Below are 22712 nucleotides of genomic sequence, written 5' to 3'. Positions count from 1 at the left end.
CATTGGGACATCAGAATTATACTGTAATGATATAGTCTAGTTGTGACGTCTTTTCTTTATAATCTGCGACTGGGAGAGTCACAAAACGCAAATTATAAAGAAATTACAGACTGGCGTTTATACCAAGATTACTAAAAACCCCATGTATAATATATGTATAGGGAGAGCGACACACACCCCTACATTACACAAGTAGACCCAGATATTTATTGCAGCGATTCGAATGACTTTCAAAATGCCAAGCATGCATATTTTTTCACAGGATCTACAAAGGAGGGTGAACAGCGTGTGTGTGTGTGTGTGTGTGTGTGTGTGTGTGTGTGCGCGCGCATCTTGACACCCTAAGTACGGCACACAAGTCGTGATGTGGGCTCCCTACTCACAGTGCCATGGAATTTAGGCGGCACCATAATGACGAGATCCAATAAAGCGGAAAAGGGCCTGGGGTTACTTGTGTTATCATTCAGAAGGGACTCATTTACAGTGGGTGCGATTAATTCAAGTACGGAATCAATCACTTTTTTCTGTTTCTTGGTACTCACTGATATTCAGTACAGAGTAGCAACCAAATGTAGCCAAGCATTTTTATTTTTTTAATTGCAATTTGTGTCTCTTGGTGATCTAGACACAGTTTTGGCAAGATAACTTTTAGGATTTACCCTTCTTGAGACACATAAACCAAGTCAAATTCTGTAATACACGGCAGAACTAATGTTTTTGAGTCTTCAAGTCAAGTAATCTGCTGAAAGACCTCTAAATTGAATGGACAACAGATCTCACCAAAAATCAGGTCCCTTTTTCAGTGTGGTTTAGCAAAGCTTGACATTAAGTGTCAAGAGGCGTGACAAATATGCATTTGCACATGGCGAGTGCAAACATCTGAAAAAAGAGGAGTCACAGGCCTGCACACAGACACCATCAATAAAGCTGTGCACAAGGATACAGCTAGGAATTATACAGTCGTTATGTATTCCATGTTTTGGTGGCCTTCAACTATTTGGAAAGGAGTCTCCAAAACTAAGCAAACAATGCAAGTAATATTTCCACTATTAAGCCTTAAGCAGGTGGTTGACAGTCTCCCACAAACTCGCACAATCCAACCACCAAGATCTAATAAAAATAGACATTTTAGAAAACTGGTTCACTATCTATTTTCCAAAAGCGTATGCAATACTCAAGGAAAACAAGCATTGGAGTGGAGTTGATAGTGACCACTTCACAGTTAACACAAATACAACACTTTGGGCATACATATTTAAGATTCTGTGCCTTATGAAGCACTTAATGGAGAATATGGATGACCATGGCATATTCTTCTAGATGTCCAACTGTTGCCTCAGGATCACCATTCTGGAAAGGAATTCTCTATATTCACTAACACTTAGCAGGTCAATTTTCTTAGACAGATTTTTTTTCCACGAATTCTGCCGAAATTCTCCACTTCTCTGCTTTACCAAAACCGTTTCTGGTAAACCTTAAACAGATATCACACCTGAAAAAGGGACTCTTTGCCCATAGCATTTCTGACATCTTTATCACAAGTAATTCATTTTGCACATTATATTAACAATAATTTACGTAGTTTTAGCACATTTAAAAGCGAAGCAGAGATGCATTGAATCAACAGAAACATTTTAGATCAGAATATTTCATGAAGCAGCCATTATTTAACAAGATCCTCTGCTGATGTACTACATCTGGGACTACTAATGGGTCTTGGTGGCCACTAATCGCAAACCCTAGCAAAGTCTTTTCTTTTGGGGAACAAACAAAAGATCAGATTTATACCATATGCCCATGGCCTGCACCCGCTGCTGAAAAATCCTGAGCTTACCCTGATCACAATTAAGTTCTCGGAGGAGATGTATTCACAGTAATTGTTTGCTATTGCAAACACACACCCAAAGGTTATGAAACTGGAATACTAATTAGCATTTTTAAAAGTGAATGAAGGAAATTAATTTAAAGAAAATAAAGAAGCAGAGGGAAGTAAAGCAATAGGTGTTTTTGTTTAAGGGTGGTTTAAAAGTTACATTAAAGAAGGGACAGCAGAGATTTCATTGAGGGGGGTACAAGCTGGATGGTGCAAAGAAACGGAGGGATCAGGAAGACTATTAATAGGGGGGGGGGGGTGTAAAATCTGGAGTACTAAGCGCATCTGACAAACAGTGCAAGTGACCGTGGAAGCCACAAGTGAGTAAAGTGTGTGTGTGTGTGTGTGTGTGTGTGTGTGTGTGTCTGTGGGGTTGCGGGGCGGGGTGCCTTTAAAGCACTATTACGCCATCAGGTGTAAAGATCCCAATAGCCAGTGTGAATTAGTTTATCCGTTTGAACCAAAAAAATAAGCATAATAAATCTACTTTGCTTTAGCAAATACCTGGATAGTGATAAGGAGGCAGATGCCCGCACCCATCTCTGAAGGATCGCCATACATTCCTGTCATTACGTACACAATAGCCTGGCCGATGGTAATAATCATACCAAACACTGTAGAACAGAAAAAAGGTAAGAGTTAACCCCAGGATATGGGGTAATTTAAAATCATGAATAACATACTTTTTCAGAACCACTTTGGAGGCGATGGGGCAAACAGCGCTTACTGGGTTTTACGCCTGTCCTTGTGTATGACCTACTATTGCTCTGCAAGATGAACACCAAGCACACCCGTTCAGCACTTGACCCTTCGGACAGCTGGGCAAGCAGTCTGAGGCTTTTCATGGAGGTGGGCGTCAAGGTGTAGAGGCCCAGCTCAACCATTACCAAATAGCATGTAATAACGATAGGCTAATCCATTGAATTAAAGAGACATATACCAAAGTGAAACACCATACAAAGAAGTAGGACCGTAGGCACGGTCAACAGGAGAAAATAGGGCAAAAAATGTATCAAGCTTGATATATCATTTCACAGGTGCAGGCTCACTGCACACAGCCTAATCAGACTACTTTGTCACTTATCCGCAGGTCAGTCATTCAATTCCTAATTCACTGGCAACCCCCACGGCAGCTTTTCCTAAAGCCACAGTTACATGGTCTTGAACAAAACTTCAAAGGCACAGAAGTTATCTGAACAGAGCAGGAGTAAGGCCCTTAGCAGGAGGCTTCATTCCTGAGGGTGTGCTCAACAGCCCCGCCTTTCTCAAATGTTTGGGTGCTTTATGCAGACCACGACTGGTCAGTGCGTGCAGCTGCAGGGTTCACAGGAGACAGTCCCAAAACAAACCAAGAAATTCTCCTAAACAAGCAAAGAGCTCATCCTCCAGAGCTTGTGATTCTCCAATGTTCCTCCACTTCCTGACAAAGACAGCATAGAGGATGTCAGAGGCAGTCTTTGGAGGTACTGGTCACACGCTCTTTTTTCTCCAGGGTTGCCGCAGCATATAGGGTGTGGTTTAAGTGTACGTGCACAGCACAGAAATACAATCCAGCACTCAGGTCAGTTCTTGAGTCACAGCAGGCTAGTGTGTGCCTCTGGCCTGTCCCTGCCACTAGGACATGGTGGCTGGGCTCCTCTGGACAGTCCTTCTGCAGGGGGTATCTTCAACTTCCCTCCCTTAGCAGACCAGAAAGACTCTGGTACAGAAGCAACCCCACAGCTTTTTGAAGATTTTCTATATGAAGTCAATCAATGAGAAATCTGGAACCAACGGCTGGTGGGGCCAAGAGGAGGAGGAGGCGTGGATAACAGAATCATGCTGCAGACATAATTCTGATCCAATTGTAAGGGTCCAATGTGGTTCATGCGCTTTGTTACCGTCTCCTTTGCAGAGCTCACAGTCTTAGTTTCGGGTCAGGGTTTTCACAGCAGGTACAGAAGAAGAACAAGCATTTACAATGCAATGGTTTTGCCTTTGTTAAAGTTAGAGCTATTGGCATTGCTCTTGACATTTTTATTTATGTTTTTTTTTCTAACATAAATGGCATTGTCATTTACAATGCCACTAGCTTTATCTCTCGCAAATGACACACACAAACACACAGAGCCCCCCCCCCCACACAGAGCCACACAGAGCCCCCCCACACACAGAGCCACACAAAGCCCCCCCCCACACACAGCCACACAAAGCTTCCCACACACACAGCCACAGAGCCCTCCACACACACCCACACAGCACAAGCAGGCAACAGGGGCACACGGAGGCACAAGCAGGCAACGGGGGCACACGGAGGCACAAGCAGGCAACGGGGGCACAAGCAGGCAACGGGGGCACACGGAGGCACAAGCAGGCAACGGGGGCACACGGAGGCACAAGCAGGCAACGGGGGCACACAGAGGCACAAGCAGGCAACGGGGGCACACGGAGGCACAAGCAGGCAACGGGGGCACACAGAGGCACAAGCAGGCAACGGGGGCACAAGCAGGCAACGGGGGCACACGGAGGCACAAGCAGGCAACAGGGGCACACGGAGGCACAAGCAGGCAACAGGGGCACACGGAGGCACAAGCAGGCAACAGGGGCACACGGAGGCACAAGCAGGCAACAGGGGCACACGGAGGCACAAGCAGTCAACAGGGGCACACGGAGGCACAAGCAGTCAACAGGGGCACACGGAGGCACAAGCAGGCAACAGGGGCACACGGAGGCACAAGCAGGCAACAGGGGCACACGGAGGCACAAGCAGGCAACAGGGGCACACGGAGGCACAAGCAGGCAACAGGGGCACACGGAGGCACAAGCAGGCAACAGGGGCACACGATTACTGGTGGCTGACATTATTTCATAAAGTCGACCCATCACTTGTTTTGCTTTCCTTAAACAGAACAGGGTAGGAATCAAGTTCCTGCAGGAAACACATTAAAATGCACATGGAGTATTCCAAGCTAGCAGAGAAATGGGGTGGACAGTGATATTAATCTGTGTCTTCTACCGTCAACAGAGGGGTGGCTATCTATTTGTTCTAGAAGTGATAAACATGGACCAGGAAGATTACTTCTGATAGATGTTTCATAAGCAAGAGCCCTATGAAACGGACAAGCAATGGTAACTCTGTAATGACGGGTAAAATGGATATCCTCAATGAACAGGGACAGAGCACATATTTTCGAATGTAGTTGGCTGACTTGATGGATAGCGTAGATATGATGGATGACTGGAGAGAACTGCATTGCACTGAAAGGGCTTATTCCTTTACCCTCTCCACCTACCCCCTACCCCTCCCCATGGCTCAATAAAAGAAAAGACACGAGAAAAAACAGCTAAACCTAGCATCTTCTTTCAGCCAGTGGGGCTCTCCTGCAACTCCGGCAGCGGTAGGGGGGCGGGAACGGGAGCCGAGGCAGCGGTAGGGGGCGGGAACGGGGCCGAGGAGACACAGAGAGCGCGAGGCAGCGGTAGGGGGCGGGAACGGGAGCCGAGGCAGCGGTAGGGGGCGGGAACAGGGCCGGGGAGACACAGAGCGCGAGGCAGCGGTAGGGGGGCGGGAACGGGAGCCGAGGCAGCGGTAGGGGTAGGGGGGCGGGAACGGGGCCGGGGAGACAGAGCGAGGCAGCAGTAGGGGGGGTGGGAACGGGAGCCGAGGCAGCGGTAGGGGGCGGGAACGGGGCCGGGGAGACAGAGCGAGGCAGCGGTAGAAGGGCGGGAACGGGAGCCGAGGCAGCGGTAGGGGGGTGGGAACGGGAGCAGAGGCAGCGGTAGGGGGGCGGGAACGAAGCCGGGGAGACACGGAGAGCGAGGCAGCGGTAGGGGGGCGGGAACTGGGAGCCGAGGCAGCGGTAGGGGGGTGGGAACGGGGCCGGGGAGACACGGAGAGCGAGGCAGCAGTAGGGGGGCGGGAACTGGGAGCCGAGGCGACACGGAGAGCGAGGCAGCGGTAGGGGGGTGGGAACGGGAGCAGAGGCAGCGGTAGGGGGGGCGGGAACGAAGCCGGGGAGACACGGAGAGCGAGGCAGCGGTAGGGGGGCGGGAACTGGGAGCCGAGGCAGCGGTAGGGGGGTGGGAACGGGGCCAGGGAGACACGGAGAGCGAGGCAGCGGTAGGGGGGCGGGAACGGGGTCCGGAGACACGGAGAGCGGGTGGGAACGGGCAAAAAAAAAAAAAAGCAAAAAAAAAAAAAAGCAAGCACTCACCTGGACTTCTTCCGGGTGCCTTCAATGCCGGACCAGATTCAGGGGGCGTTCCCGAGAACAGGCTTTCGGCTGACGTAGCCAAAAGCCAAAAATTCTCGGGAACGCCCCCGAATCAAGTCCGAGATTGACGGACAGAGCCTTCTCCCAATGGCTAGCCTCCATTTATGGAGCTAGCCAATGGGAGGAGGGGGTGTAGACCCGACCCCACACACAAATCATAAGGTTTTTGGCGCATGCGCACTACGTGTGCATCGCCAGTCAAAACCTAAAAAAAAAAAAAAAAAAAAAAAAAAAGTCTCGCGCTGAAGCACTCAAAACAGGAGCACAATCACCCGGGAAGACCTTGCAACAGGTAGCCATGAGCCTTTGGTACTTGCGCCAATGGAACAAACAAATGGGATTACCCCTGTACAAATCGACGACTTTCTCCACATCCCCACTCTCTCCAGGATGCCGAATGGTGGTGCTCAGGAAAAGACAATGAGCAGACCTCTATTAAAACAGTCACCGCTGCATAGCTACAGCAGCCTCCCACGGTCCTTCCACACCTTACTGTCAAAGTATGTTCTAAACCCAAAACTCCAGAATGGGAGCAATACACTTGTCAATTCTGTGGAGGGTCATCTTATGTCAGGCTTTTACCAAGTGGGATCAAAAAAAGGAGCCTACTTGCCTTAGAGTAACCCATTTGCATTCAACAAGGAGAAACTTCCAGCCACCAAATGTACTCCCAGTGCACACAAAGCTCACTCAGATGCCCGGGCAGGGTCCTCACAAATCATAGTAGTGGAAATGTATCATATCGACACAGATCATTCTCACAGGAAAACAGCTTGGCCTGTACTAATTATCAGAAAGACTGTATTCTGCCACTGCCGCTCCATGACTAGGTCTATGAATAAATCCCAAAATTCTAAGGTTTAGAACCCATTGCGAATGACACCGCAAGTCATCACAGCCTAGCCAAAAGGGAGCACAATCTTCAAAAAGAATTAAGTAGCCTTGTCAATAGTCACATGTTAATACACTCCCCCCCCCCCCCCACCCCACTACGAAGGCATTGACACTTCAGCATTTTGTTACTGATAATTAGTAGAGCACACAATCAGCAAAAGCATGGCAATGTAGCACCGGTCAAGTTTGGGAGTTTGCACAACTGGACAGAAGAGTAGGACTTTGAAACCACTATTACCATGTATGCGTGATCAAAAAGATTAGAGATTAACAGCAAAAAACTGCCAGTAACAACAGTTTTCCACCTTGAAGACTAGGATTTCCATTAGTTCAACACTTATGCTGCAATCTATTGGTTAGGGGACCAAAAGCATTTGGCAGAGTCCATGTAAGACACCTCCCCTCTCGGATCTCTACACTGCCCCAAGAGACCATGTCTACTTCAATTTCCTTTATCGTTCTAGTGTACTTGATGGCCATAATAAAAACCTGCAATGGTACCCCACCTGGGAGACAGACCGAGTACCTGGAAATTATCACTTTTTCAAACGGCAAACTTCTGCAGTGTATTTCACGACCAGTATTTTTCAATTCCAGATTGGCAGGTTTTGCATAAAGAACCATTTGCAGCTTAGGTAGGTAAATGACTGAATACATGAATTCAAAGGGAGGTTGGGACCAACACATGCACAGCTACTTCTTCCATGGCACAGTCTTAAATTATCTTTTGGAGTATCGAGGAGGATGGAAACTGGTGAGAAGACGATGGAGGGTAAGAAAGAGGAGTACATTCCACCATCCTGGTTTTTCATTTTCGCTGTAAAAAAAAGAAACTTTCACACAGTTTTGTTCCTTCTCGAGACAGATCCTTGGTGGTCCTCATGGTTGGGTACAGTATTCTAATCTGTTCAACTGTTTAACAGTAAATTTTACCCATAAGATTGAGACAGAAACTAAGCACAGTGCACCCCTAGTTTCTGCTTCAAGAAGGACAGGTTGGTGGCCTCAGCAATGATGCCCCAGGTCTGGAGATTAAGGATTTGAGAGAGCGAATGAAATATTGGGTGGTCATATCATCAGCTGCCATTGCTTCATTCTGTGGGTGTGATTTACAGCCTGTTCCAACCTAATCTCCACTCCACTACTCAAAACTCAACAGAGTTCCTATCGGCTTTGTCATGGTGTAGTTACCAGGTTTCCACATAAGCATATCAGCTACTCTCATTTGTCAGCTGAGGAAAGTATGCGACCGAAAGAACATGCAAATTTCTGAATCAATCTTGCAGAAAATGGAGGGTGCTGCACTAGGGCAGTTTGATATAGAGATGTCATGTGTGAGTTTTAACAAAAGTGAGCAACATGGTCATTGCTGGGAAGTCCTCCTTAGTTTGAGAAGATGTCACTGGGGCAAAGACGGTTCCATCATACAGCATAAGTAGCAGTAAAACCCCAGTTACTAGGGCACCATCAGAGGACAGTTCCTGGGCCAGTAAGCATTTGATGCACCTAAAGTCATGGTCGAGGGTAGCCTGCTTCAACCAGTGACAAAATCTTCACTCATGGCCGGTAAGGAGCAACTGCAGTGTCAAGTGACTGCGGGATGCAGTTGAGGATAGGGACTTTCCAGAAGATCCCATGCAGCATCTTCCTATCCCACTTGACAAGCACCTTGCTAAAGAAGGGAAGGAAGGAAGGAAGGAAGAAAGGACCTGCTGAAGATACATTGTATGGTAAGGAAGGAATTCTTGGATAAAGTTACAACTCACCTTTGGATAAGCGGGGCATACATTGTAACTACAACCCTAGTAAAAGTCGAATCCAAGGGCAACTATTTCAGTAGTACCATTCATGAGCCTGTGCCAAAAGACAATCCGTCCTGCAGCCCAGTAACCCCCAAAGCCATAAGAGGACTGCATGCCTTTGACAAAGATAAAGATCTCCAGTGGACAGTGGACCTGTCCAGAAGAAACCAACTTCAAAGAACAAACAACTCTGCCCTTAGGAACTGCAAAACCACCACCAGACTCACCTCTGCACCAGAAGACCACGGCGCGAGTGCAAGTGGACTACCAGTCCTGTGACCCTTGCCGGAATCCAAGTCGACACATGCAGCGGCACTCGAAGACTCCCCCTGGACCGCAACCTGCCCAATAAGGCTTTCCGACGCCCCAGAACACCCCTGCACCCGAAGCCCCAGGGCCTTGGGGAGCTTAACCAACGAGGTCCCTACATCCCCTAGCATTTCTACATACCTGGGCAGCTGTGAGTTCTTCTTCAAACCACCAAGCCTGCAGCCTTTCTTCAAGGCTGATCTCCCCCATTTAATTGCATAGGGTGCCCAATGTTGTGTTGGCACTCTGCACCCGGCCGCCTCTGTGCCGCTGAGGGTGTAAGTTTGGTGCTGCCTTGTGACACCCTCACCCCCGTACTGACCTTCACTCCAGGAGATCGACCCCATACAACGCTTTACTCACATGTGAGCAGCGCAACTATCCTAGTATCCACTGATTAAGCAAAGTTCTTACCTGCAAAACTGCATTCTTGTTTTTGTCTGATATGTTAACATTACAAAGCTTGAAAATTGCACTAAGTGTCCACTTTTTAAAGTGTAAAGTATTTTTCCTGAAAAACTTACTTCACCTTTTGGCATACATCTTGGTCTTAAAACAAAACTTGAGATAAACTAATTTTTCAAAAATTGGCGTGGGTCTCGTTTTTGAGTCGTGTGTCATTTATTGATCACTGTGTGCATAACAAATGCCTTACGCCACTATGTTTTAGGCCCATGGCTGATCGCCCACACAGTCACAAATAGAGCACTTTGGGTTTATATTGAGCCCTGTACACTTCTCTGGACTCTTTGCACAATATAACCACCTAGTGGTATATCATATAAAGAGCCAGCTTCCTACAATAAAATAACATTAAAAAACCCATTGACTCCAATATGAGCTTACCTTATAACAAACCACTCTCCATTTTATTTTCTGACGAGGGTGATGGGAGGGGCGGGGGTTATACTGGAGTTTGGTAAATCCACATGGCCCAGCTGTAGTTTTCAGAACTTTCAACTTGAACAAATCTTCTAAGAAGTACTTGTGGAGAACCATGCGTTGTTTGTAATCATGGAACTTGGTGAACAGTGCAGGGGTAGTTTCATTTTTAACTACTCAATACTGCATATTTCTCCATCGTACATGCATTATTCCTACACTGGTCCTGTTCCAAAAACGTCCCCCTGCCATTAAGAGCACTTGCTCAATCTCTCATAGTAGTCCTAGACCCTGTACTTTCACATATATATAAAGCCAGACACTCAGTTGAGTGAAGCAAAGTGTTTTTAATCTGCTTTGTTGCTTCCTTTAGCCTCAGCAACTAGTGTGCTTCGAGGAGGCTGCACATAGCACTCTCTTATGCCAACAGCCCAGCAGACTTGGCTGGACTCCCTTCTGTTTCTCTCTAAGGCCTCCCACCAGTAACACGAGGCATTAATCCACTGTTGAAGAAAATCATTCATCCCCTCTACCCAAGATGTACAAGGTCCTTCATCTTAGGCACAATTTAAAAAGTCCAGTAACATTAAAACAACCCCAGCCTGTTATTCCAGGAAATCCTAGAATTACGGTAACAGCAATTTTGAGCACTGCATCCCACACAAGTCCCAAACAGTAGCTCACCTGCACAGTCACTCGTGCACACTACTCTGAAGTCTTAAGCACTGAAAGCCTTGTCCAAGGCACATCAGGCAAATGTTGACAGGACAACACTATCAGTATCCTCGAGTGCACTGTCATCCCAGAAGTTCTGGCACCTAGAGAATTGAATACATCTCTTCAACTGTTGACATTTTGGTGACTAACACTCCATTCACAACACCGGTTTCTTATTCTCACCACACTTCTACCCTTTTCAGTCCTTTTTTGTCCACTCCTTTTTCATCACTTGTCCAATCATTTTTATCTCACTCGTCACCTAAATGCTTTGAGATTACTTTTGAGCAGCAAAAAGTATAATTCGGACAGTCAATGTAATATTTAGGTCATATGTAGGTCATCTATTACCAGCTGTTATCCTACACAATTATTTTGTTGTCCCAGAAAAACTAAGAATCCACCAGTTCTGATAAAGGGGCCGCTGTGCACCTTAACCAACCATTAAATAGATTTTGTGTGTGTGTGTATATATATATATATATACACATATATATATATATATATATATATATATATACACATATATATATATATATATATATATATATATATATATATATATATATATAATGTACTCCCTGTATCAGTGAAGTGGCAGCTCCTCAGCCAAGGAGGAGCGTCGCTTCGCTGACTTCAATGGGAAAATTATAATAATTGTTATTTTATTTGTCCTATTCAAGTGAACTGCTCTTTGTTTGGGCTGGCCAGAGCAGGGAGAGGAGTGGTTTGCACTCCTTATGTGCACATGACTGCCTGGTGAGGAACATGAAGCCTCCCAGTGTCCGACTGAGCGCCGAGGTTTGGCTCTCAGACCAATCGTAACGCTGCACTTCAGCATTGTGATTGGCCATGGCGAGTCTGGGTGCTTCCTGCAGCCAGCAGAGACAGGAAGAGGACAGTGAAGAGGCAGCAGCCGGCCAGCTCGAGAGTTGTTTTTTTTGTTTCATTCCGTCCTATGACCCCTCCCTCCCCACCACTCGCGATCGCATCTGCGTTGAAACAGAGACAGAAACACTGTTCATTAAAAATGATAACTTACATTTCTGTGCACCATTGAAGAGGGCTCTGTCTTTTGGAGTGTCTCCAACTTCAATAATTTTGGCACCAGCCAGAAGTTGCATGATGAGACCAGATGTGACAATTGGAGAAATGCCCAACTCCATTAAGGTACCTGATCAGAATGAAGTAAAGGAAAAAAGAGAACATACTTCATTATTCACACCAAAAAGACAAGAAAAAAAAACAAAAGTGACGAGTGGTAGGTATCATTGCTACCTAATAGTCTTGTAACCAACATCCAAAAGCCCAACATTTGCAACACTCGCACATTAGCTGGGTTGGAACCCATGATGTCACACTGCTTTGGTGCTCCATATGCTATCATACTGAATCACAGCCCTGCACGTGCAGAAAAACAAGTAGGATTTGCACATAGAATGGACATTTGTAAGTTATAGGACTACTAGACTTCTAATTTCTCCAGGATCCCAGTTGAACTATCTTAAATTCCAAAATAAAGCCACACAATCATATCACTGTTTGAAAAAAGTAGAACACATTAGAAATTCTGAGTCAAGATTTAATTGGCGATTCATCTTTATACCAACTTCTAGCTGGATTCAGTCCAATACCACCAATACAGGCCTACCAACTCACATGGTGCCTCTATGATGGTCACTCGATATCTGCTCTCTTCGTCCACTCACCAGGTGAGGAGATGACCTGGTGGCACGAAAAAGGAGCTAAAATGACTTTACATGATTTTTTAGCTAGTTTTCGGAGGCTCTGGACAGTCAATATCCATGAAAGGAGTATGAAAATAACCCAGGATATCGGGGGAACAGCAACCATTTGAATTTTTTTTGTAATGTGTTGGGGGCAGAGTGCCTCTTGGGTAGCGCTTGGCATGAGGTCCCGTCCCTTCTCACACTGTAAAATATTTTTGTAAGTTGGCTGGTCTGGCAACAAGGCATTTGCCAATGCCCCCCCGATGCAAAAAAATTAATATGATGCATAGGTTACTGGTTGCCCTTCAAGTGGCAGCTCACTGCACTTCGGTCAAAAAGAATTATACTAAAGACGGTGTCACTTTGGAAATTGAAGTTTGTTACATGTGATAAGTGGATAAAGAGCCAGGACAGAATTTCAAGCACAGCGACCATCCACAGTTTAGCCAAATACATGTTAGAATGAACACAAATGACACCAGGATGTATACCCCTGACACAGTGACAAACACAGAGAATGAACTTACCTCTGTTTGAGGCAAGAATGACTCTCATCCAGTAAAAAGGATCTGCGGAGTCGGAGGACATGATTCCGAACAGGGGAATCTGGAACATCAAGTTTCAAAAACATTATATAAAGTCCTATAATTACATCACTGCTTAGCTAAAAAATATTTTAAATACATTCCTGTCTTTCATTTGGGCAGTAATGCATATACAAACCCTATTTACATAGATGTCTAAACCAAATCTCTGAAGAAGTGCAGTCATCTACGATTACTATTTCACTGTCCTGGGATGTGGCCTGCTGTTGAGTCCCTCTTGCTAGGGTAGCTAAATTAAATTATTTTTGCACGAGACAGGTTGTGCCAAAAGTATATATGCACGCAAGTTCCTGGGTAAAAGGTCCCAAAATGCACTGTGAATTCTTTTGTTCTATATTTGTTTTATTTCAAAGAAAAAAAATAAAACAAAGAACAGCGGACACGTTTTGCCCGTATGGCTAGCAGGCCAAGGGCTTTTTCAAGGCAGAGAGTCTTACAATTATAGATTTCAGTAGTCACCTCAAGCACGTTCGGTAAGCTAGTAGGTATCAGAATCCAAGTTGGACTTATGATCCAAGGAACCTACGTGCATATATACATTTGGCACAACCTGTCTCGCCACCTGACAGTCATGTGCCACAAAAAGAATTTGGTCCGGTCTCCTTGTGCGCGAACCCCTACAGATCACCCCCATCAGAACTTAATCATAGTTAAATTAAATGTTTACCAAGGCTACCTAAACCTCATTTTGTTTTTTTAAATCACATTCATCCGCTTTTCAAAACAAATATATGGAAGACTTCTTGTACCCACTGTATGATATTTGTATATGGGGAGTCTTTTCTGTGTTGACCAAGTTGTAGGCAAGCACTTACAGCGAAGTGAGACAAAAATCCTATTTATCTCTAGATGTTATTCCAAATCATAACTGGGTTTTATATGCTACTGGATTATCAGCTGCTGCCAGTCTTTTCCAAAATTAGGTTCCAATACGATCACACCTCAGGACTGCATGCAAACATGTGCACACAATCCACAAAGTAAGTATGACATCCGGGACATTAAATTGGTAAATGTGGGCTCCCCTCCACTGAGTTAATCTAGAAGTCACACAAATTACGATGTTGTAATTTACATTTGGCAAGTCATGTAGTTTGGTATACCAGCACCAGAAACTGATGGTGCATCTGGGTTATATCCTTACCACAGCTTAAAGATGCATAAACATTCCATACGATATGGGCTATATACAAAAAGTGCATTCTTACCTGGCAGCACACTAAAAAGATAAAGAGCGTGATTGCAGTCCATAATACTTTCTCTTTAAATTGAATCTGCAAGAAAAGTGCAGAAAAGCATTTAAATCCACAATTGTTCACTGCAAATCTTGTATTCATCTGCACAGTATCAGTACTACAGGATTCCCTGCAACAATTTTTTTAAGTGTTTATAAATTTTCTCTTTGAGGTTTCAGGGGGCACCAATACCTCCCAAGAAGTATACTGCAAATTGAAGAAAATATAACAAATGCAAAATATTTGACTGCTATATAACATAATATTGGCTTTAAATTACCACACCAATCATGTACAAGCCAGTCCACAGGTTGATTTTTAACAGCTACCCTCTATGAACCAGAACAACAAATTCAACCCTGTGTATTGACATTTTTAATGAAGAGTTCAAAATAAAGAATGGTTGAAATTGTGTTGGTTTGGCTAAATGTGTAACTGTAACACAGCCAAGCAAGGGATCATAAATTGATCCACAACAGATATATTGCAACCAAACACTTAACAAATTATCAGCAACTAATATTTGGGTTATGAGAAGACCTACAAGAATGACGTGTGCATACATTGTGTCTTGGCTAACACATACTTTCAATATTACCATTTAAAAAAACAGAAACATGAAGTGTGTATGACATCAAGAAAACTAACCAACATACCTTCCTTTCAGGTTTTTGGATTTCTGGCAATATAGCACAGAAAGGCTTGATGACTTCCAGAAATTTAACTGTGGAAACAACAAAACAGTTTCATTAAATTAATATAGTCACTTAATAAAACCATGCAGTCTAGTAACTTACAAGGCCGGTTTTAATTAATTAAAAGGGTGGATTCCACCCACTGAAATAGTTCTTATTTGACACAGAACGAAAACAGGATTCTAACATTACTTTTAAGGAGGATGCAAGCCCTTAATCACATAACCACAATAAGGATAAACATGTTTATTCTGGAGTTATTGTGGTTTGAAACCAGTAAAACCTAGAACTGGGTATACAAATCAGTCATATTGGGACTTAAACATGTGATACAGGAATACTTTTTAAAACAAGACAGGTGTTGAGCAAGAAGCAGCCTTAATACGACCAGGGTATAATTGCTGCATGTAGATATAATAGATTGGTTGTAATAAGATTAAGGTACCACAATCAAGAAATGTCCCACTATTGAACACTGCAAAAGGAAGGAACTAATTCAACGTTCAATTATTATTAATGTTGGTGTGATAAAAAAAAAAGTAGGAGATGGATCATTGAACCAAGTGACCTCACATTGGGAACGACGGTGTCACGTACTCTAACTTCTTTACACAAACAGAAACGTGAGTCAGTCTTAACGCGACTGCTAGACATAAAAAAATAAAATTGTGCAGACACCAAAAAAACTAAATTTGGCAGTTTATAAAATTGCTTGTTAAACCCAAGAAAGTATGTATACGATTTTATATGCACAGCATCCTGAACAAAACTCCTACACCCAAATAATATTTATGATTACTAAGAATGCACAAAGACAAACTAGTCTAAATATAAATGTCTGCCGGTTTGAAAGGGAATTGATGTTTCTGCGATATTTGAAAATGAGCACAAATACTGAAGCACCAAACGGTGAAGCAAGGTTCATTTCATATGTTGTTTTGCCTTTCTGGCCCTCTTATGATCTGGGCGTGGTTAGTAGGAAACGAGGACACCTCAGCACTAAAATCGTGGAAAACCAGGATTACAGGAGGGAGCACCCCCCCCCCCCCACACACACACAAACCGCATTGTAAATATCTAAGGTAGAAGTACTAGTCAATATTGTAGACATACATGCAAAGAATTTTGTAACTTTGATATGGCGTAACACGATTATTAAGTCAACGCACAATGGGAAGAGGGCAGTGGAATAAAGATGTTGCAATGTAGTATTGTCTTGTGCGGGTGTTGGTTCGATTTTGCTAAACTTCGGAAACTACACAGCAGATCTAGACAAAAAAGTGTATGCCTTATAAAGTTAAGGAATACAGACAAAACTGCATTGTTTTACATCAAACTAAAAACATGCCAACATTAAAGACGAGCGCAAAGCCATGATGATGAGCTATGCAACTTGAGTGTGAAAAGACAACAGTGAAGTCACTGGCCCTTTTGGGGTTTGGCTAATTTGTCCTGATATTATGTTGAAGATATATAATCTGCCAAGCAAAAACATACGATTAGAACGTACATGTAGAGAACTTGAGGCCAGAGGGCTATAAAAATGCAATTATAATGCATGGATTTCAGAATAATTAACCCGCCCCATGAATGAGGGTCACTTATTACGACTGTGTGACAAATTGTATAACAACCCGCACCCAAACATAATACAACAACATGTGCATTTACAAGGTACACACAGTTAAACGGATGAATAAACACAAGTAAACACACAGAGACATGTGTAAACAAAGACGCACAGACCCACATGCAACTAAACTGGACGACATATCACTACTTTTACGTCCCTGGAGTACACCAGTCTATCATTGTTCAGGTTGTGCCATTTGAAAGGTGCAGGAGAATAGCTATATGCAAACTGGTTTCACCATAACGAAAATCGCAGGGTAAAGTACACTTCTAGGCCACGTACTCTCTTAAGAGAATAAGCAAACAACCTCAAATCTTAATGCCTGGGGGCGGGAGGAGGGTTCAGGGGGCTGGACTTGTCAAATCAACAAGAAGCAGCTGGAGTCTCAATAGGCAGGGAAAAAGTGATCCATATCAATTCCCTCACGGCGAGACATTAGTATAACATTCTAGCAAACAGCAAATAGAAGATTACTAGCACACGTCAAGCACAACATGAAATCACAGTCATAAAATCCTTTGGTAAATCTTTCCTGCATGACACATATCAAGGGGCACGATGTTTTCTTCTGTGCACCACTACATCGGACAGATCAAAGCTGCTTGAAAGGCTGCTCAGCCCTTGCTCTAATACACGAGGTCTAATGCCACTCCAGTGACCAGTCTCTTAAAGTAGCATTCGCTATCCTCTGCAATATCTTATTAGTTGGTTCACATCAACTGCCAGTATCCAGCCCTGCTCAAGATACAGCGCATGTGCAAACAAACATAGCTCTCTGGTATGCAAACTTAAAGAGGGCTTTATAAACGCTCTTCCTTACATCAACTAAGTGTAACAGACAGTACGGGTGAAGGAGCTTGGATATTTAGGACATCGAAGTATACTGCGCTTTTCACCAAAATGCGGTCTCCTAGCACACTGCACAAAACAGGCGTAAGGAACTCAAATGTAATGATACCCAATGAATGGCTACAAAAGGAAAAAAGACCAAGTCAAAACTTCCGACATTGGAACTTATGGCTTGAATGTCATGCAGACACCTTAAGGAGAGATCAACTCGCTGAGCGATATTTTGGAGATAGTTCAGCAGTTATGGAAAAGTGACATTGCACAAGCTATAGTTTAAGCAACATCCGGTGCAGCTACTGTAGACTCGCCTACTTGTGAAAAAATACAAAATAGACGGGAGGACTCCACAAATCTACAGAACCCTTTTTGCATATTCATATACAGTCCTTCGTTTTCAAATACAAATCCAGTCTGTCTGGTACATCGTTGTATCAGGTATAACTAAGAACTTCCTGCCATAATCACCGAGGCCAATGCTGGCACTTCGATTGTATCAAGAGAGGATATGAACTAAGATATTTATTAACACTAGGTGAGTGTGTCTAGACGTTCTTGTAGTGACCATTAATCAACGATGTTCCAGGCCGTTGTTTTGAATTTAAAAAAAGAATTAACTGTACTGGATTAAAGGATTCAGTGGATTTATTAAGTGCTTCCGTGTTTGGTATTGTTTATTTATTGAGCCAACTATCTTACCGGCTTCGAAAATGTCCCTGGGGTATAAAAAGTGACCCTATGGTATAATAACTCACTCATAAAGGACTCATGTCTACAGTCTTGACATTTACGTTTAATGAATTGACTAATGGGGAGGAGGTCTTAATTAGCTGGTCTTTTGGGGGGGGATGTGTGGGCGACAGAAAAGGAAGAGACGTTATCTCATTGAGGACACTTGTGTCACTACCGCTGAGATGTAGGGTAGGGTCGTTCTTTCACAATAAACGGACATCCTGTGTCAAAACCAAGGTCGGAGGCCGTGAGGGGAAGTCCTTAGGGACAGGGAACCATGGGCTGCTTCTCCCAACATCCCTATTACCGGACGCCCTCCGATCATAGTATTAAAATGGCGGATTTTGGCGTTATTTATTTGAATTCTAGGGCAGGCTGCGTCCCCGGCTCGGCTGCGTGCTCTCCCTCCCGTGGGCTGCGGATACTCACTCCCCATGGTGTCTGCCTGGTTCCCCGCGTCCTCTGTTGCCCGTTCAGCCGCTGTCCCGGCACACACTGCCCGCCTGGCTCCTCGGGCGGCCGCTGCTAAAAGAACCCGAGCAGGAGAGACACGTCACCTTCCCAGGGAGGCAGCGCAGGCACACGTCAGTGCTCCTCGGAAGCAGCTGCCAAGCGCCTGACGTCAACGCGCCGGCGACACCGAAGACAGACTGTACACGTTGGTGCTCCTAGGAAGCAGCTGCCAGGCAACTGATGCAAGCGCGCTGGTGACACTGAAGAAAGACTGCACACGTCGGAGCTCTTTGGAAGCGGCTGCCTGGCTCCTGACCCTGAAGAAAGACTGCACACGTCAGTGCTCAGAAGAGGGCCAGGAAGGAGCACGAAGCGTAGAAACAAAATAAACAACACAGAAGGTGTCTCTGACATACGAGTTTATGTCAACTGTGTTAATAGTTGATTTGTAACAGCTGACTGGCCTATTGTTGCTCAACATTTGCTTTAGCTGTGACTCGGACGGAAGCTGCCAAAAGTGACTTGTACATTGCAGAGCGTCAGCGTAGCCACCCTCGTTGAACGGGCAACTTCACTTCACTTTACAATACATTCATTTATTTATGCGATTTTATATAGCTCGAACTTTATCCGAAGGTGTCAGAGCGTTTTACAATAGAACAAGTTACATTACACGAGGACTTCAGAGTACATGAATTACATAAAAGGTACGAAACAGATAAACTCTAAATTTACAAAGAATGGTAGTAAGAACAGATGCCTACTATAACTAGTGGTTTGTAGTAGGCATATGTTGCAAATTCAGGTAAGATTACATTTTAAGAAGAGTTAAAGTGATTAGGGTTTGACAAATATATATTACATATTTACAGAGCTTGATATTCTCACCGTTGCTGGGGGTCTTGCGGTGCTCGGTCAGCCAGACTTTCAGGGTGATTGTTACACTCATGGGCAGTGATATAGGGCCTGGAGGAATCCCCGAGCTGATAGTGGCCAGATGCCCTCCACGCTTGTTAACCGAGTTGCCTCAACGCTCCTGGTACATTGAGAACAGTTTATGGCGCTGGGACCAGCTCAGCGTTGTGGGAGGCTAGTAGCTGAGGTGTGCAGGAGTGGGGACATCATGGCTGCCTCATTTTTTTTCATGGCTTCCCCCTACTTCTTTCTCTCCACTTTCCTGTAAAAAAAAGAATTAGCAGATCAAGGCACATTTACGGGAAGAAATCCTATCCATTGGCTCTCAACCTGACCCACCACCACTGGGTCGGCGTGAGCAGATTATGACCCCAGGGGCTGGTCTGGAGCTGCGCCAGCATGCAGGGGCGAGATGGGGAAACATTGATGAACCCCTGCAGGCATTCTTTGGTCGTGGCACAGGTTGCCGTTCATCCATGAGAAGATGGTTTGCACCAGGGTGGCAGCTCTCAGGGGGTTTCTCCATCGCTGTCTGAGTGCAGGCCTGGGGACCTGACCACTTCACTGGGGAGTGATGGTTCAGTGCCAGCTTAAAATCAGGGCACAATAAATCCAGCAGCGGCATTTGTAAGAGGGGCGGTCTTGGGAGATGCGATGGTGGCAGATGGGACCTCGGGCTCTCTCACCACTTTGGTAACTGATTTGGGCGCTGCGGCAGCTGTCGCGGTGAGCGCGCTGGGATTGCGGATGCATAGGTGGCACTCCCAGTCTCCCAAAGCCGGAGAAAATGCTGTTGTACCGAGTTGCCGTGACAGTGCACAGATGTTAGGTTGCAGGTGTGGATTTACACCAGAAAGGTGATCCCGTATCTGGGTTTTCTCCCTGTTTCAACTGTGTGATCAGCCATGTTGCGGGATTTTCATCATTGGCGATCCTTCTTTGTACTTCTTGAATGCTGCACAGACTTTGCAGGGATGCAGGATTACGGGATCCTTTACATAGATGGAGCGGATGTGGTCTGGCGGCTAGATTGCAGACTTTGGAGATGAGAAACTAAGGTTCAAGCCTCAGGGTCGCCTTCACATCCTGTGATTCTGGGAAAATCACTTAATTTCCCAGTGCCTACCAAAAAAATGAATGTGTCCTTGTGTAATGTAACCAGTGCTCATGTAAAGCGCTCCAATACCTTCGGGTCGAGTTCGCGCTATAAAATTCTGCAAAAAAAAAAAAGGATCCCAATGAGTGGTGGCTCGATGGGGGGGGGTGGGTTTTTGTGGATTTCTCCCACATGGCGATCTCTAGCTGGGGAGCTACCGGCAAGAGCTCCTTAAAAGTCGCTAATTTTGTCTGGAATATACTGACAGTACTGGTAACCACCGTCCTGTTGACAGGAATATGGAAGTGTTCTTATCACTGCCCTACAGACTGCATCGGACCCCAGCTGCTTTACTCATCTATTATGTGGACAGGTATGTGCAAACAGTGTTGCCTTTTGGAAGAGGCAATTCAAATTCAGAAGTCAAGCCCCTCCACAAGTAGCCCTCTGCAGACCCAACGGACCTCAAGAACTACAGACCCATCTCTCTCCTCCCATTTACAGCCAAAGTCACAGAGAAGATCGTCAACAACCAGCTCACAAACTTCATAGAATCCAACGTGATCCTCAACACCTCCCAATCAGGATTCTGGAGAAATCACAGCACCGAGACTGTCCTCCTAGCCGCCACAGACAACATCTACACTCTCCTAGACCAGGGCCACACGGCAGCCTTTTACTACTAGACCTCTCAGCAGCCTTCAACACTGTCTCCCACTGCACATTAACCACCAGACTTCATGACGCCGGCATACAGGCAACTGCCCTAGACTGGATCCACTCCTTCCTCACCAGCCTAACCCAAAGAATCAGACTCATGCCCTTTCTCTCCAAGCCCACAGAGATCAGCTGCGGAGTACCCCAAGGATCCTCTCTCAGCCCCACGCTCTTCAACATCTACATGGCCCCCCTCGCTACCATCATCAGAAAGCACAGACTAAGCATAGTATCCTATGCCAATGACACCCAGTTCATCCTCTCCCTCACCCAGGAACTCAACATTACCAGACACAGTTTCCAGGAAGGCATGAAAGACGTTGCATCCTGGATGAGCAGCAGCTGCCTGAAGTTCAACTCGGATCCAACCCCTCCGTATGGGACAACACCTGGTGGCCCACCGCCCTCGGCGACCCTCCCACACCAGCAACCGTGGCATCATACCCAACTCCTACCTCACCATGAACTGACAGGTCAACCACCTTTCTTCAACATGCTTTAGTACCCTCCGCATTCTCTGCAAGACCTTCAAATGGATTCCCCCGAATCCAAAAAGTCCGTCACCCATGCACTCATAACCATCAGACTGGACTACAGGAACGCCCTCTATGTCGAGATTAAAAAATCTCCACTCCTCAAACTCCAGACCGTCCAGAACACAGCAGCCAGACATGTCCTCAGCATCCCACAACAAGACCACATCACCCAGCACCTACAAGACCTCCACTGGCTCCCTGTCGAAAAGAGAGCGACCTTCAAGCTGCTTACTTATGCCTACAAATCCCTTCACAACACCGGACCCCAATACTTCAACGAAAGCATCTCCTTCTACGCACCCAGGAGAGACCTCTACTCCACCAACCTTGCTCTGACCGAAATCCCACACATCTGCAGAGTGAATACGGGAGGAAGATCCTTCTACATCGTGGCCAAGAACAGAAACAAACTTCTCCTCAGCATCAGATGCACCCCCACACTGCAAGCATTCAGGAAGAGCCTCAAGACCTGGATCTTCAGATGACACAGAGCTGCTCGAATCCCTCCTCCCCCCAGTGCCTTGAGACCATCCCAGATTTATTGATTGAAATCAAGCGGATCACACTTGCAGAATATCACCTTGTTATATAATGAACTGCAGCATCGACAGGGCTTTTTGTGCAGTATTTTTAACACAAGCATTCACATATTCACTTCACTAACTAAAATAATAAAAAATGTCACTTTTTCCCATTTGTATGTAATCGTTTATGAGTACTGGTACTTTTAGCTATGTTGTCCGTGCAGCAATAGCAGGCGTCCAGAGGAAACTACTCTAACAGGAAGCT

At 45.2% G+C, this 22712-nt stretch overlaps 1 protein-coding gene across 1 annotated transcript in view; it reads right to left on the bottom strand.

Annotated features, from left to right (window-relative positions):
• Positions 1-18875, bottom strand: part of SEC61A1 (SEC61 translocon subunit alpha 1) — a 32611-nt gene extending 13736 nt beyond the window's left edge. The window contains exons 1-6 of the mRNA XM_086939287.1: positions 18636-18875; positions 14957-15024; positions 14274-14339; positions 12988-13066; positions 11773-11904; positions 2378-2487 (exon numbers count right to left, since the gene is read on the bottom strand). Of these exons, the coding sequence (XP_086795413.1) occupies positions 2378-2487; positions 11773-11904; positions 12988-13066; positions 14274-14339; positions 14957-15024; positions 18636-18642 (462 nt within the window). The 5' untranslated portion in view covers positions 18643-18875. The remainder of the gene's footprint in view (positions 1-2377; positions 2488-11772; positions 11905-12987; positions 13067-14273; positions 14340-14956; positions 15025-18635) is intronic.
• Between the last annotated feature and the right edge of the window lie 3837 nt (positions 18876-22712).

Source organism: Lissotriton vulgaris, chromosome 9 (assembly GCF_964263255.1).
Source record: "Lissotriton vulgaris chromosome 9, aLisVul1.2, whole genome shotgun sequence".
NCBI lineage: Eukaryota > Metazoa > Chordata > Amphibia > Caudata > Salamandridae > Lissotriton > Lissotriton vulgaris.
The sequence above is the reverse complement of the archived record's forward strand: the minus strand, read 5'-3'. Positions and strand labels throughout refer to the sequence as shown.